Raw genomic sequence first — 15,238 nt, 5'->3', positions numbered from 1 at the left:
ACGCTGAAATTCAAACCATGTCACTAAAGTCCATTCCTCATGATCAGAATTAACTCACCTTGCTCAAGCTTCCTTCTTTCTCTTAGCTCCTTTAATTCTATCAAAATGTGATCATCACATCATGTATTAAGAGTCTATGAATAGGAACACATAAAACAATGGAGTCAGATAATTGATGGACCTGAAGTAGAGTTGCACGACTTGGGCAGCTTTGTTTCCAATGTCCCTTCAATTAGTAATTAAAACAAATGGTCTCATTGGGTTCAACACATGTAATGTCCTAGAAATAACCATTTCTCTTTACCATATTGGTCTTGGAAGACCCATTTCCATTGATCTTGGAAGATCCCTTTCCATTGGGAAGATAAATTTTTTTCTGGACCACCATTGTCACCTTTTTCAATGTCCATGGAAACATTGGAAATAAACTCAATAAGCATCTATGTTTCAGATATGCTCTTAAGCATTTCTACTTTAGCAACAATCAATTAGGGCCACATCAATATTCCCATATAAAATTTCCCAATGAACTGATCATATGACTTTGGAAGCGAAAGAAATACCAAAAAAAATAGCTTGCTTCCTTGTGAAAACGACACCCATTATAACGAACTTGTCAATGTACTATTTCTTTTTTCAGAACATGTGCACACACAAAGTTTCCATTTTGATATTTACATGCCAATAGGGATTGAGTAATCTTATATCTTTCAACTTTAGGAAAATGCGACATTGGGAGAGTCACAGGAAGAGGAGGTGGAAGAAAGATGATGTCTATTTACATAATTTCCTAAAGAAGGGGAAAATTTTCACATTGACTTTAAATTGGAAGACCATCTCTAAAAGATCGAGGAAAACTATTTCCTTAACAATGAGGAAGATCATTTCTCTCTTCATAAGATATTTTAAGAATAGGAGAAAAAGAGAATTCAAGTGAGTTGATGTTAATCCTTAATTACTAACCCACAAATTTAAATTAAGGTTAAGACCCATATTTTTTATTCGAACTTTGAAGAGGGATGTAGTAATCAAATACGAATCTATCTTAGGTAGGTGAGGCTTGTACCAATTCCAATCTTATGAAACTGCTAGATCTTTTGAGATTAATTGATTCTTATCAATGACATGTTTACTCTTGGATTATGCTCTCACTTTTGTGACTGAGATGCCAATGATCACAAACGAGATGTGAATAACCATGCAAACCTACTTGACACCCTTGATGTCATTTACCATCTCACATCGTTATGCCGGTTAACCACACACGCTCCATCAAAAATGTTAATTTTCAAGATGTCCATAATATCTCTTTATTGTCCCTATTAGTGTGTCGGTTAACCACACATGCTCCACTAACGACATATAAAGCATGATTTGCGTTTTTCATGGATTAGCATACTTTTCACATTTTTCCTAAAGTAACTAAGAGTGGGATTTTAAAAATGGTTTAGTTACTTTATATTATTATACTTATTAATGAAATTATGTCCTATCAAATTTGTTCGGCTAACCACCATCCACCACATAAGAGAGCGGTGGGTGAGAGTGGGCACCTATTCAATGGCCATTTTATAGGCTGCTTCCTTATACCATCTTTATAGCAAGGTTTCGTAAATGAGGCGTACTAGCGAACTGACTGACTTTCCTTACACATATAATATATAAAACCTTATATATATATATATATATATATATATATATATATATATATATATATATATATATATATATGTATATATATATATATATATATATATATATATATATATATATATATATCATGGTTGTAAAGATCGCTCGACGTTAGTTAGTCGGTGGACTGGGGTTAAGGGATTAATCGGTTAGGCTTAGATTAATCGGGGGATTAATCGGAGACCATTAATTGCTAATTTGTTAGATTTAAAAAAATTAAATATGACTAATATTATACAAAAGTTCATAAATTCCACTAATATCATAACAAAGTAGGTTAATATGATAAATACAACACTAATCATACATCAAATAGTTTTTATTGAGATATAAATTCTTCAAAGTGTAAAAATTTCATCAGGTGCTACTATTTCAGTCAATGTGAATGCATGGATTAATCGTTAGGCGCTCTCTAATCGGTCGAGTAGCGCCTAGGGATTAATTAGAGATTAATCGGAACCTAATCGGGATTTTTACAACACTGATATATATATATATATATATATATATATATATATATATATATATATATATATATATATATATATATATATATATATATATATATATATATATATATATAAGGTGTATTTTAAAGCCTTTTTAAAATACTAGGTTTAAACTTAAATTTTCGAAATTAATAAAAATATTAATTTAATCTATAAGTAAACCAATTAAGATTTAATCTTTATCTTTTAATTAATAATTAATTAGGTTAATTTAAATCTCATGTTGACTAAATAATTATTAGTATTAACTATTAATCAAATAATTTAAATTTAATCATAATCCAATCCCTACTAACTTGCGATATTTGTAATCGAAAATAAAGGAGGAGGCTAGGGTTTCTAAAACTCTTGAAAAAATCGAAAAACATAAGGGTGGAGGCTAAGGGTTCCAAGAACCCTGGGGATTTTTGAAAATTGCCTCCATAGGGTTTAGTTTCTGTAAACCCTAATTTTGATCTGTTCAACTTTTTGTAAGATCAATGATAAAAATGGCTCTGTTATCACTGATGAGTTTTATATGTTACAAAAAAATCTATATTTAGCAGAAAAATATAAAACCTAAGTTCACATGCACCCTAAAGGATCTATGTTCTCATTATGATTTTAGAACATCTATTGAACATCAAGAGCCCTAAAAGTACATTGCTATTTTTGAAATTACTAAATGGTTATTAGAAAATGCATACCTTATTTTATTATATAAAATAAACTAGTAATCCTTCCTTGTTGGTCTTAAGAAAGCAAGCACTAGAATTCTCGTGCCTCTAATGGCTCACACGTAAACCCTAGCGAATTGGAGGCTAAAGATGGGAGATGAGAAAGAAGGGAATTCTTGAATTTCTCTTTGGAATGAGGTGAATTTCGAAATTCATAACCCAAGGGGATTTATATAGGTGATAGGGAGGCTAAGGATAAGACAATTTTCCTTAGATAAGCCCTTATCCTTTTTCATGCTCCCTATGACATTCCAAGCTTCCTTAAAGCCCAAAAATACCTTTAGAAACCCTATAGTCATCTAGAATTTCATCTCCCCCCTCCTAGAGAGGTTCAATAATTGGTTAGTATTAAACTTTTAAACACTATCACCTTTTGTCCTTCCACTTTTAATTAATGTAATTAATTCTAGTTAATTTTTTATTAATATTTAATTAGAGAATACTATTTCTAATTAATATATAATTCTCATAATATATTAATAAATTCTTTATTTTTATTTATAAATAATTTATTAATCATATAATAAATTAATAAATCAATATCTCTCTCCAAAAAAACATTCCAGTCAATTACTAGGTTTGAGGGCAACCTAAGAGGACTTTGCTAATAAATCAAGACTATACTAATTTACTTATTGGATTAGACACCTAATCCAACACCGCCAACTGTTGAAAAGAAAATCTAGAATGTGCCAACCACTTCTCTTAGAACAAAGAATAACACTCTGTAATAGATGGTCCCTACGACCACATCCCATGCTTCTAGAACAAAAGGAAGACCTTCTAATTCCTGAATCAATTGTCAACAAACCTTTGGAAGTCCCACCAAGATGGCAAAAAAATTAGGCATGGTTTTTGGCCGCTCGAGTGATCTAAATGGTTTTGCTCATGATGAAACTGAGGTTCACGGAGTGTAAGGTGAAGGTCCCTTTCTTTGAGAGCCGGAAAAACACTTTCATGGTAACAGGAGTGATACAAGATAACAAAGTGATCCAATTTTGGGGACGAGTGAAGATAAACCCTGGTGATGATTTTCTTTTCATTTGTCATATTTCAATTTATTCTAATGATGAAATGGATGAGAGAATGAAGAATACGAAGATGGCCATCAAGAACCTATTATAATGCTCAAAGCTAATACTAATGATGTAACTAAAGATACCAAAATATTTGTAGGTGTGGTGACCTCTAAGAAAATGAAAGATGCCAAGATACAAGCAGACGAAGAGCAATTAAGAAACATAGATGGTGGTTCTCGACTTTATGCTCTTAAGAAAACATCTACATCAGTAGTAACAAAGAAATATGAAAGATTGGAGAGAAGTGTTTATTTATGATTTGAAGGCATAGCTGGACAAGAAACCTAAGAAATGTCTACTAGCTAAGGAATTGGAGATAAGAATAATAGAATAAGAGGAGGCCATGACAAATGAAATGGATAAGTTTGAAGAAGAAGGAAAATTAAAGAAACCTGAGGAAGAGAAGCTAGCATTGCTTACTCAAGTGGAAGATAAGCGTAAGTCCCTAATTTGCCTGTGTATCAATCAGATATGTTTGATGGTGCGGAATCCCAATCAAACGGATGATGTCAGATCAAATAGAAGAGAAGGAGAAGAAGAATAATATGAATCTCAATGTATTGATAAATAGAATGATGATCCGGATACAAGAGATTCACACACACTAACACATTATGCTTCTCTCTCTCTAGGCCGTACACTCCTTTTCTGTTTATCAATCCCTACTCCTCACCCCTTACACCTATATTTATACATAAGAAACATGGGCTTGGTGAACATGGGTCGTGAATGGGTTTACGACCGTAAACCTGTTCACGGCCGTAAACACGTATAAAGCCGTAAACACTAAGTTGTTTACAGTCCAAGACACAAAAATACATTTTTCTAGAAAAGTAAAGTATAAACCATATTTTTGACCCAACAATCTCCCCCTTGGTTTATAACTTTCTTTTCTTAATTGACTCAACAAGCTCCCCCTAAAAAGTAGCTAGCTTTTATTGCTAATCTTTAGTTGGAGATTGGCTTTAGCGTTTATCTTTGATGAATTCACAGCTTCAAGATAAACTTGATGAATCTTCAATAAATGACTTCATCTTGAGCAATTGGGCTTTTCTTCAGAATTCAACATTTAATTCACATTGGGTGAGGATGTTTGATGTAGAGATTCTTGAAAGATAGTGCTTTCAGCTTGAGAATCTCCAGAGAGAACATCAGAGAAAACAAATCTTCTGGATCACTTCAATAGGTCGAAGATAGCAGCAGACTGATTGAGGAGGCTTCAATGCAATCCGTCACATAATCTTCAATTTTAGCTTCACCTTGCTTCTGGGGTTGAAAGATTGAATTTGAAAGAATAATCTTCATTTCTTGCTCCTTCAAATGAGAATTCTTCGATGCTTACGGATGAAGCCTTGGCTCAGAAACCTTCGACACAACAAATGGAGTTTTTAAAAGAAGAAATCGCACCTTAGTTGAAGCCGCTCAGTTGATGTTGAATTTCGTAAATCTTCATCCATATCTTTGGTCTGAAGCGGTCTCAACAACTTGCTTTACTTAAAATCGGAGTATTATCAAGCATCGTCTCAACAAGACTCCATATGAAGCAATGAATGGTTGCAAGACGAGTATATCATTCATACACATCTTTGGATGCATATGTTTCATCAAAAACAATCATGATCAACTCACCAAGTTTCAACGAATGTCTGATGAAGCTATCTTTTTGGGATACTCAGCTAAATCAAAAGCTTACTGGGTTCTTAATCATCGTACTGGTGTAACTGAAGAAATCTTTGATATCACTTTTGTTGATAACTTTGTTTGCAACTCAAAACCAACTTATATTACGTCGCACATCCTGCAGTCCAATGCTCCACCTCATGGTTATCGTAATCCTAAAGTTATCTATGAAGTCCATTTCGAAAGCTTGTTCAGACCAATAGAAAAAGCTCTTGATTCAGAATCTCGATCTAGACTGTCTTCAACTCCCACTCCTGTTTCTCAAAACATCTTTGGTCCGACCCCCACATTTCCTCCATTTTATTTTGAAGTATTTCCATCTCGAGTTGAGGGGGATATTACCTCTACTTTTGTGCCTTAAGGGCAAGAAAGCAATCAATCCCCTTAATCAAATATTGATGGATTCCAAGATGCAGCAGATCAATTTGCTAAAATTAATCCCATTTCAAATAACATTGAAGACGATGTAGTGGTGTTGATTATGATGGCATGTGCGGAATTAGCAAAGATCTAGTGAATCATCATGTAAAATCAAGAACACATGGAGTAAATAAATCTGTGTAAGCTCATATTAGATCTAGAAAGAATATATAAATGGGTCTTGTACAAATTCTCTCTCTAGTCTAACACTCCAAAATGGTTCCTTTACATAATGGGAGTCACTCACTTCCTATTTATAGGAAAGACTCAACCCATTTACACATACTAGAGGGTAAGCCTAAAACACTACTTCCAAGAGTGACTTTGCACCCTAGCACTCTCCCCCTTAAAGTTAGGATTGGATGTCCCGGCTTCAGTCTCCAACGAGCTAGCGCGATCAGGACCAAACTCCCCCTCAATGTAACACCGGTCTTCAAATCCGCAAATGAATATCCAAAAAACCTGCTTCGAATACGCGTCATTCTCCCCCTTTTTATAATCAAAAAATGATTATAAAACCCATTAAGGGTGAGAAACGCCCGATGAATGAACTTCACAATACTCCCCCTTGATGTGTACCAAAAATGAAACACCAAAAATCTTGCACGGAAAAACAATTACGAAAAAGCCTCAAAAAAATTCCAATTTGTGAAATTTTTTGACTTTTTGGGTGAAAGTTGCAATATTTTCCAAAAACCAGGTAAAAAACGTAATTTTCTGAATTCTGCAAGGACCCGTTGCACCAAAGACAGCCAAATATACAAAACTCTACACCATTTGCGAAATTAGGCATAAAGCGTAAATTCGCACAAACTGCTGGGGCCAGAAATGAAAAATCTGCATTCTTCACAATTTTTGCTCAATATTCGAAACTGGACTATTTCTACCACTTATTAGAAACTTCAGGGACCCAAATCGTAAATAGTTGTTTTCTTCCCCAATTTACTTTGTTAGCAAACACGAATAGTGAAGTTGACCAACGAAAGTCAAAATTAACTTCGACTTCAACTCTTGTAAATCGAGACTCCCATGCTTCGATGCTCAACAACAATCTTAAAATAATCGTCGACTCTCGATTCCACGTCACCAATCCAAAACAGATTCGACACTCAAGGCTATCAATCGTAAAGCAAGCATCTTTGATTTCTTCCTAATCGACTTCAAAATCAGTCGATTCCAATAATATCCAAAATCAAATCAACCATTAAATATCAACTCCAAAATTCCACAGTCAAGGTTGTTTGACCTCCAAACTAACCGACGAAATCAACAATCATCGATATCACAGTGACTATACCCAATCGATCTGAAAAACATCAATGATTTCTTCATCCTCTTGGCATCAATTATTCACAATACAAGCTTTCGATTTCCAATTCCATCAATAGACCTCCGACAATCGACACCCATATCGATTTCGAACAATCAACAATCAAAAATCGATATTAAAACATTGAACCCAAGAACCACATAATGATGATCCAACTCAGTGAAGTGAAGCGTGCGTACAAGTTGAACCAAGAACAACAATTTTGACTTTTTGTTTTGACTTTCAATTCATCTTCAAGAACAAAATGGATCAGCCAACGAACCAACATTAAACAAGTAGAATCGATATCTTCAGTCAAATCGATTTTGACTATCAACAAATCAGATTGCGATGCTTATGACCTTCAACCAGAATCGACATCAAAACTCATCAATAAAAATGAAACCAAAAACATCCGTCAAAATAAGCTTGATGATAACTCAGTTTCTACACAAATCATCAATACAATCTAACTCGATTTTGTTTCCAGATTTGTTATCGTCACGAACTCAATCAAAGAATACCATCGACATTGAGTTTAATCTGTATAACTTTGACTTTCTATGATGCGAATGATACTCAGACTCAACGAATAATGAAAGATCAAAAAGAATTTTGGGCTGAACTATTTTGGACTAAATATCAAACAGTAACAAGATGGACTTCGAATTTTGGATCAGTGAATAGAATTCATATTTATTGATTGGGTTAAAGAAATAATATCGACGGGCTCAAATGTGGTCATGAATAGTAAACGATTTTGTATTTTATCTTAAACAAAAATAAATGGATCGACTATGGGGTTGAAACGGATTAGATCCAATGAGGCAAATCAATCAAAAATGAAAAACGCAAAATACGAATCGAAATCATGGATGTTTTGGAATCCATTTGAGAATTTGTGATACCTTTTTGATGAATCGAGTTCCATTTTCAACGAACGAATCAAATTTAGAAGATCTTGCTTCTTTTGTTGGAATGAGAAAATCTCCAATTTGAACATTGTACCACCCATTATGCGAGATGTACAACTCGTTCTTCATGTTCTTTAACGATCCAAAAACATCTTCAAAAGAACCACCAACACTATTGGGTTTTGACTTCAAACTCAATGCAACATTTGGAGATTGTTGCTTCGGAACCCAAATTTGCTTCACGGATTTCGGATTCACAACATTTGACGATTTTTGTGAGTAAATCCGCATGTTTTTGTGATTGATCTTCTTCTTCTTTTTCTTTCTCTTCTTTTTGCGTCTTGAAGATTTGACTCCATGAACAAACCCACTTTCCACAACTTCAACTTTGTGAGTTTGAATCAAATCTTTTGGAGTTTGATACTTTTGATTTTCATGGATCACCAGCTTCCGATAAGGAATCATTCCTTCAAACGAATCACAAGAACACAAAATATCATTGGGTTGAACTCCAATTGAGCAAAAAACTTTTTCATCTTGAGAATTAACTTGAACTCCTTTTTCTTGATCATCATCAAGAACACCTTCCCGAGCTTCACGACAATTTTCATAATATTCAACTTTATTGCTTCCATATTTGCATTCAGCACGAGGAATTCCTTTTATGACTTCTCCTTCTTTTCTATTTCTTCGTCTCTTTTGATATGTTGTAACCAAACGATCAAACAAATGTTTGGTTTGAAAAATTAGACAACTAATTAATTCTCCAACATCATTCTTTTCTCCATTTACAACAATATCACATTCACTTTTCAATCCAACAGTCAAGCTATAAAGAAGATATTCAAATGAGCATTCACTTTTAACATCTTTACTATGTATCATCCATTTCTCCATAATTGCTTCTTTTCTTTCGAATCAAACGATAAGAACTTGGGTTTTCTAGAGAGAGAAAGTGAAAATCAAGAAGATCTATAGAGAGAGAAATTGAATATGAACCAAATTCTAGTGAGAGAAAGTGGTACAAACAAGTACTCTAGAGAGAGAAAATCGAATTATGGATCAAATCAAGGAAAAATTCGATTTCTAGAACACAAAACACTCTCAAAACACGAAGATTAATAAGAACATGAAGAACAACCAAATCAAGATTGCCATCAAGGATCAATTCTTGATTGAATCAAGAACACCCTCTCTGATACCAATTGTAGTGGTGTTGATTATGATGGCATGTGCGGAATTAGAAAAGATCTAGTGAATCATCATGTAAAATCAAGAAAACATGGAGTAAATAAATCTTTGTAAGCTCATATTAGATCTAGAAAGAATATACAAATGGGTCTTGTACAAATTCTCTCTCTAGTCTAACACTCCAAAATGGTTCCTTTACATAATGGGAGTCACTCACTTCCTATTTATAGGAAAGACTCAACCCATTTACACATACAAGAGGGTAAGCCTAAAACACTACATCCAAGAGTGACTTGCACCCTAACAGACGATGTCCACTTCTTTGAATTTCCAAATTAAGACGATGCCGATATATCCGGTTCAGAAGTTTAGGGAGAGCATCATCCTCAAATTGAAATCATATAGGAGGAGAAACACAACCCCATTGTTGATATCGGGTCATTTGTTGCTTAGGAACTTCTGAGATTGCATATCTCGACTAAGGACCATCCTCTATATCAAGTTGTTGAAATCTTAATGTTGGTGTTGAAACTCGCTCTACTACTAACATTCAAAATGAGTGTCACTTCTTGGAATTCATATCAATGGTTAAACCTAAATCCATCAAAGAATCTCTAAAACATTCATATTGGATTACATCAATGCAAGAAGAATTATAAGAATTCGATGAAAATCAAGTGTGCACTCTCGTCCCTCCTCCTCGGGATCATCCTTTAATTGGAACTCGATGAGTTTAATAAAGAAAACTTGACGATGCAGGAGTTATCATTCATAACAACAGGAGATTGGTGGCTACATGATTTACTCAAATTGAGGGTCTTGATTATGATGAGACATTTGCTCCTATTTCTCGTATTGAAGCTATCCGAATCTTTCATGCTTATGCTGCTCATAAGGCCTTCAAATTTTATCAAAGAGTGCATTACTCAATGTGAACTTCATAGTGAATTCTATCTCCAACAACCTCTTGGGTTTGTAAATCTAGCCTATCCGAATTATTGTTACAAACATCAGAAAGTTATGTATGGCCTCAAGCAAGCTTCACGTGCATGGTACGACACTCTCACTTTTTTTCTCGAGCATTCAGGTTTTCAAAGAGGAATTCTCGATTTAACATTGTTCTGAGGATCAAATAGGAAGCATCTCATGTTAGTGATAATATATGTCAATGAAAACTGTAGAGACCCACTTTTATAACAAACGGTGAATGCGGAAGTAAGATATCTCGAGATTAATCGTGTTTTTGTAAGTATGAACACAAAGAACATATTATGAGTTCATGAACAAAGACTAAGAACAAAGAGGGAATAATAATAATATTGCATGAAGAAGATGGTGGGAGAGAAACTCTCCTTGGGTGGCAGAACCCACCAACTTTCTCTCTCTAGATTACATTGTGAGAAGTAAAGTAATCTCTAAGAAAAGTAAAGTAATCTCTATGAAAAGTAAAGTGATCTAGCTAAAAGAATAAATTACCAACTCTCCCTTTATATAGGAGGGAAAGTATTTACACCATAAATACAATAAAGGAAAAATACAACCTAATAAATACTCATTATTTATGGAGCATTTACATGCACCAACATTCTCTCCCTAAATGCTTACAAATGATGAGAGATACAATAAGTGATACAAGGCTATAATACGGTAATCCAACTAGCAAGTGTGGTAATAAAATGAAATCAAGTGCTGAAATGTCTCTGAAATTCTAAAGTGTCTGTGAAGTCTGAAACTGGCCATGAATCTCTGAAATGGAGGTCTTCAGCTTCAAAGCACAACCAATGAAGCAGAAAAGATAAGATCCAAATCTTCAAACCAGTCATAATCACCCGAAGAAGGAGGTCACCATCAGCAAGTAGAAGATCCAATAAAAGAAACACTTCGGCTTCAAAAGTCTGAAAAACATCTCGAGTTCTCGAATCATAATACACCGAAATTCTTCAAAGAATAACCTACTAAAAATGTGAAGCATCCATAAAATGTAGTCCGGATAAAGATAATGTGAGTCCAAAAACATCATCCAGCAATGCCAAAAAAATTAATCCAAGGATCAAAAATAAGTGTGACGTCACATCGCCAAAATAATATTCGTCTTTAATATATCACAAATCCAAACTCGTGAAACCATAAGAACTAAACCAGATGCGAACACAAAATCATCCTGTGGTAGAGTCCGAATAATAAATAATCTGAATCAGAAAACATCGAGTAATGCCAAAATTTTGATCCGTAAAGACAAAAGATAAGTGCCACATCGCATCACTAAATAAATAATCGTCTCCATAAGTCTTCAAAAATCCAAACTCAAACAATAATAACCAAATCCGGATGATATTCTCTCCCTATTTTTGATAACCAATGATCGGATATCAAAAATCAACAAATCATCGAATGGAGAGTGTCGGATACCAAGAGCTAAGAGAAGCTCTCCCTAGATGTATGAAGGGTCTCCATAAGAAATGAGAAAGAGTAAAATAAATACTCTTGCGGTCATGAGAAGGAGGGTGACATAATTGTTGAAGCTATATTGAGAAAATCATCTGTTGTGCCAAAAATAATATCCAAATATCCAAACTGCGGTGCCGGAACACTTGAAGTGACTTCAAAGAAAATAAAGTCCACTTGCTTAAAATAAGCAACCAAGTCATAAAAATCTCATAATGTTAAGAATGTGAAACAACTTTGTTGATCAATCGTCGTTGCGGTGCGAGCATCACAAAAACAATAATATGAAGTCCGACTGTGGTAGGACTATTCTTCCAATAGTAATAAACGGCATAAAGTAAACCAATGTGACAATCCATGGGTAGGTTGTGAAAAAAATTGGTGTTAAATAAAATAATTGGTTTTAATAAAAAAAAAAATTGGTTATAATAAAAAAAATGGCTAAATAAAAAAAGTTGGTGTTAGAAATAATTGGCTAAATAAAAAAAATTGTGTTAAAAAAAAATTGGCTAAATAAAAAAATTAATTGGGTGAAAAATAATGCAGAAAAAAAAATCTGAATAAAAAAATCTTTAAAAAGTTTAAAAAAATGAAGGAAAAAGAAAGAAGGGAGGGGAGGGAAAAAAAGGAGTAAAGGAGGGGGGAGGAGGAGGAAGGGGGAGCTGAAGAAAGAAGGATGGAGGAGGGGAGGGGGAAGAAGGAGGAAGAAGGAAGACGGAGAAAAGGAAGGAAGAAGGAGGGAGGAGGAAGAAGGAAGATGGAGAAAAGGAAGGAAGAAGGATGAAGAAGGAAGACGGAGAAAAGGAAGGAAGAAGGAGGGAGGAGGGAGGGCTGGTCGAAGGAAGGAGCTGAAGGAGGGAATCCAAAAGACTGCAAGTTAAAAATACCAACACAGGAATCTTTATCCATCAAGAAAAGTACATTTCCGAGCTTCAAAAGAAATATTCAATGGACACTTGTGCATCTGCAAAGGTTCCGATGGGTTTCGGACACAAGATCTTCTCGGACCCATCCAATGAAGTTGTTGATCAAAAGAAGCGTAAGGGGAATTATTGGATATCTAATCTAGCTTACTTAAGTCGACCTGACATTATGTTCGCACCATGTCTTTGTGCCCGATTCAAAGTTAATCCTAAGGTGTCACATCTCATAGCCGTAAAGAAAATCTTTAGATATCTCAAAGGGAATAAGAGTCTCAAAATTTGGTTTGCAAATAAGAGTTTCCTCTTGAAATATTATTCAGAATTAAATAATGGTGGGCTTCAACTTGATCGGAAAAGAACATCAGGTGGTTGTCAATTTTTGGGTGGAAGATTGGTTAGTTGGTCATCAAAGAAATATAACTGCATAGCTTTCTCTATAGCCGAAGCGGAATACATGCTACTGCACGTTGTACCTCTCAAGTTCTATGGATGAAGTCTCAGCAATTAGTCCATGATTACCATTTTAGACAAATTCCTATATACTGTGATTCTCAAAGTTCGATTGCGACCTCTCACAATCCGATTCAACACTCCATGACCAAGCACTTTGATATTCGGTACAAATTCATAACAGATCACGTTCTCAAAGGTAACATCGAACTCATTTTTGTTCCATCTGACGATGAAGTTGCTATTGTTTTTACTAAGGAATTAGAAGAAACAAAATCAAGTAGTTTTCTAAACAAAATGGGAATAATGATGCCTGATCGTCAATTTTTTCAAGCAGTTTGTACTCTCTGATGGAAACATCAAAAAGTCAAAATTCCAAACCAATTTTCTTTTCACCTCGGAATTTATCTTCTCAGAAAATAAAGAATAACTTAATATCTTTTTGTCTAACCTTTCCTTTAGTTTTGAGTTTTTAGGTTATTCGATTATTTTGTTGCTTTAAAAGTTTGTGGCGATTGATTGTGATCTGTTGCGATCGATCGCAAGCCATCGCATCCATTCAAGTTAATACACCCTATTGCGATCCATTGGGATCTGTTGTGATCGATTCCAAGCCATCGCAAGTTGACAAGTTTCTGTTAAAGGAAAATGAAATCAAGTGCGATCCATTGTGATCCGTTGCGATTGATTGAAAGCCATCGTAAGTTGCCAAAGTGCCCGAAAAGAAAATGAGACACATTGCGATCTGTTGTGAACCATCAAAGTCTATCATAGTCTTGTAGTTTACTTCAAGATTTTTATAACCAGTTGCGATCAATCGCAATCCTTCATAATTTTTCAAGCGCCTTAATCAGTTGCACCTAGTTGCTATTGACTTCGATCTGTTGCGATCATTCTCATTCTATCATAACAATGCAATTTATCTCAATGTTATTGCAACTCATTGCAATCCACCTGAAGTGCTCCAAAAGCTACTACTTAACTTCGATCAATCGCAACCAATTGGAGAATGTCAACTTAATCACAGTTGACTCCGATCATCACAAGTTATCTCAAGATTCCATTTGACTTCAAGTTACTTCATGCACTGCAAGCAATCTGTGTGTATAATGTGACTTCATTTCTTTTACTTTCTGAGTTGTAATCCTGTAGATCTTGGAATTTCCCAACTCTTATTCAAAAAATAACTAAGATCTTCCATGCAATTTTTCTCTCTAATATTCGTTCTTGACATTGTGCCAGTACTTGAGTCAATACCAAACATTTGTAAAATAAAATTTTGTATTCTTGGGAGTATCCCATGTCATGTTACCTCAGAATTTTTCTAATTCAGAGATTCCTTCAATGAAAATGTCACCTCAGAACGTTCTGGAATATTTAATAAATGTGATTTGAAGAATTCAGTTAACTGTTCATTCCAAAATGATAAATGTTTTGTCAACTGTTGCCTTCTTAAACCTAAACATATTTTTGGACCAAGTTTTAATAAAGTAATAAGTGATTTTTTTAAAAAAATGAACCGACATTCTCTTCTTGTCCAATCAAATGTCTTATCTAGGAGGTAAAGATATTCTACAGGGAGATTCTTCATAGCCTATGCATTTAATGCCAACCCGTTTTCTTGTTTTGTGTCATCATTGCATTCTTCGACCCAACCGGAAATACCCTCCTAAATAAGGATTTGGAATCCTACTTTTCCCCCTTTACACTTCTCTTTGTCTACTTCCTTGGAAAAATCTCTCTATACTCAGTTCTTCGTGTTCTTTGAGCATTCAACAATGGCTTCCAAAATTTCCCAAACCTCATTAAAGATCAAATCTTCCAACGGATCTGTTTCATCATCATCCATTGAACCTATTCTCAGAGATTACACACAACTCTTTTCACTCGATCCTTCTGATCATGATAAA

The 15,238-nt window shown here is 34.5% G+C and overlaps 1 protein-coding gene across 1 annotated transcript; it reads left to right on the top strand.

Annotated features, from left to right (window-relative positions):
* Nucleotides 1-12,903: 12,903 nt before the first annotated feature.
* On the top strand, nt 12,904-13,371 carry LOC145075814 (secreted RxLR effector protein 161-like). The gene has a single exon (XM_079021916.1). The coding sequence runs from the start codon at nt 12,904-12,906 to the stop codon at nt 13,369-13,371; it is 468 nt and encodes a 155-aa protein (XP_078878042.1).
* The last annotated feature ends 1,867 nt before the right edge of the window (nt 13,372-15,238 follow it).

Source organism: Lactuca serriola, chromosome 9 (genome assembly GCF_051521515.1).
Source record: "Lactuca serriola cultivar US96UC23 chromosome 9, Lser_US96UC23_V15, whole genome shotgun sequence".
NCBI classification, from domain to species: Eukaryota; Viridiplantae; Streptophyta; class Magnoliopsida; order Asterales; family Asteraceae; genus Lactuca; species Lactuca serriola.
Note: the sequence above shows the minus strand (reverse complement) of the source record. Positions and strands in the feature narration are given on the sequence as shown.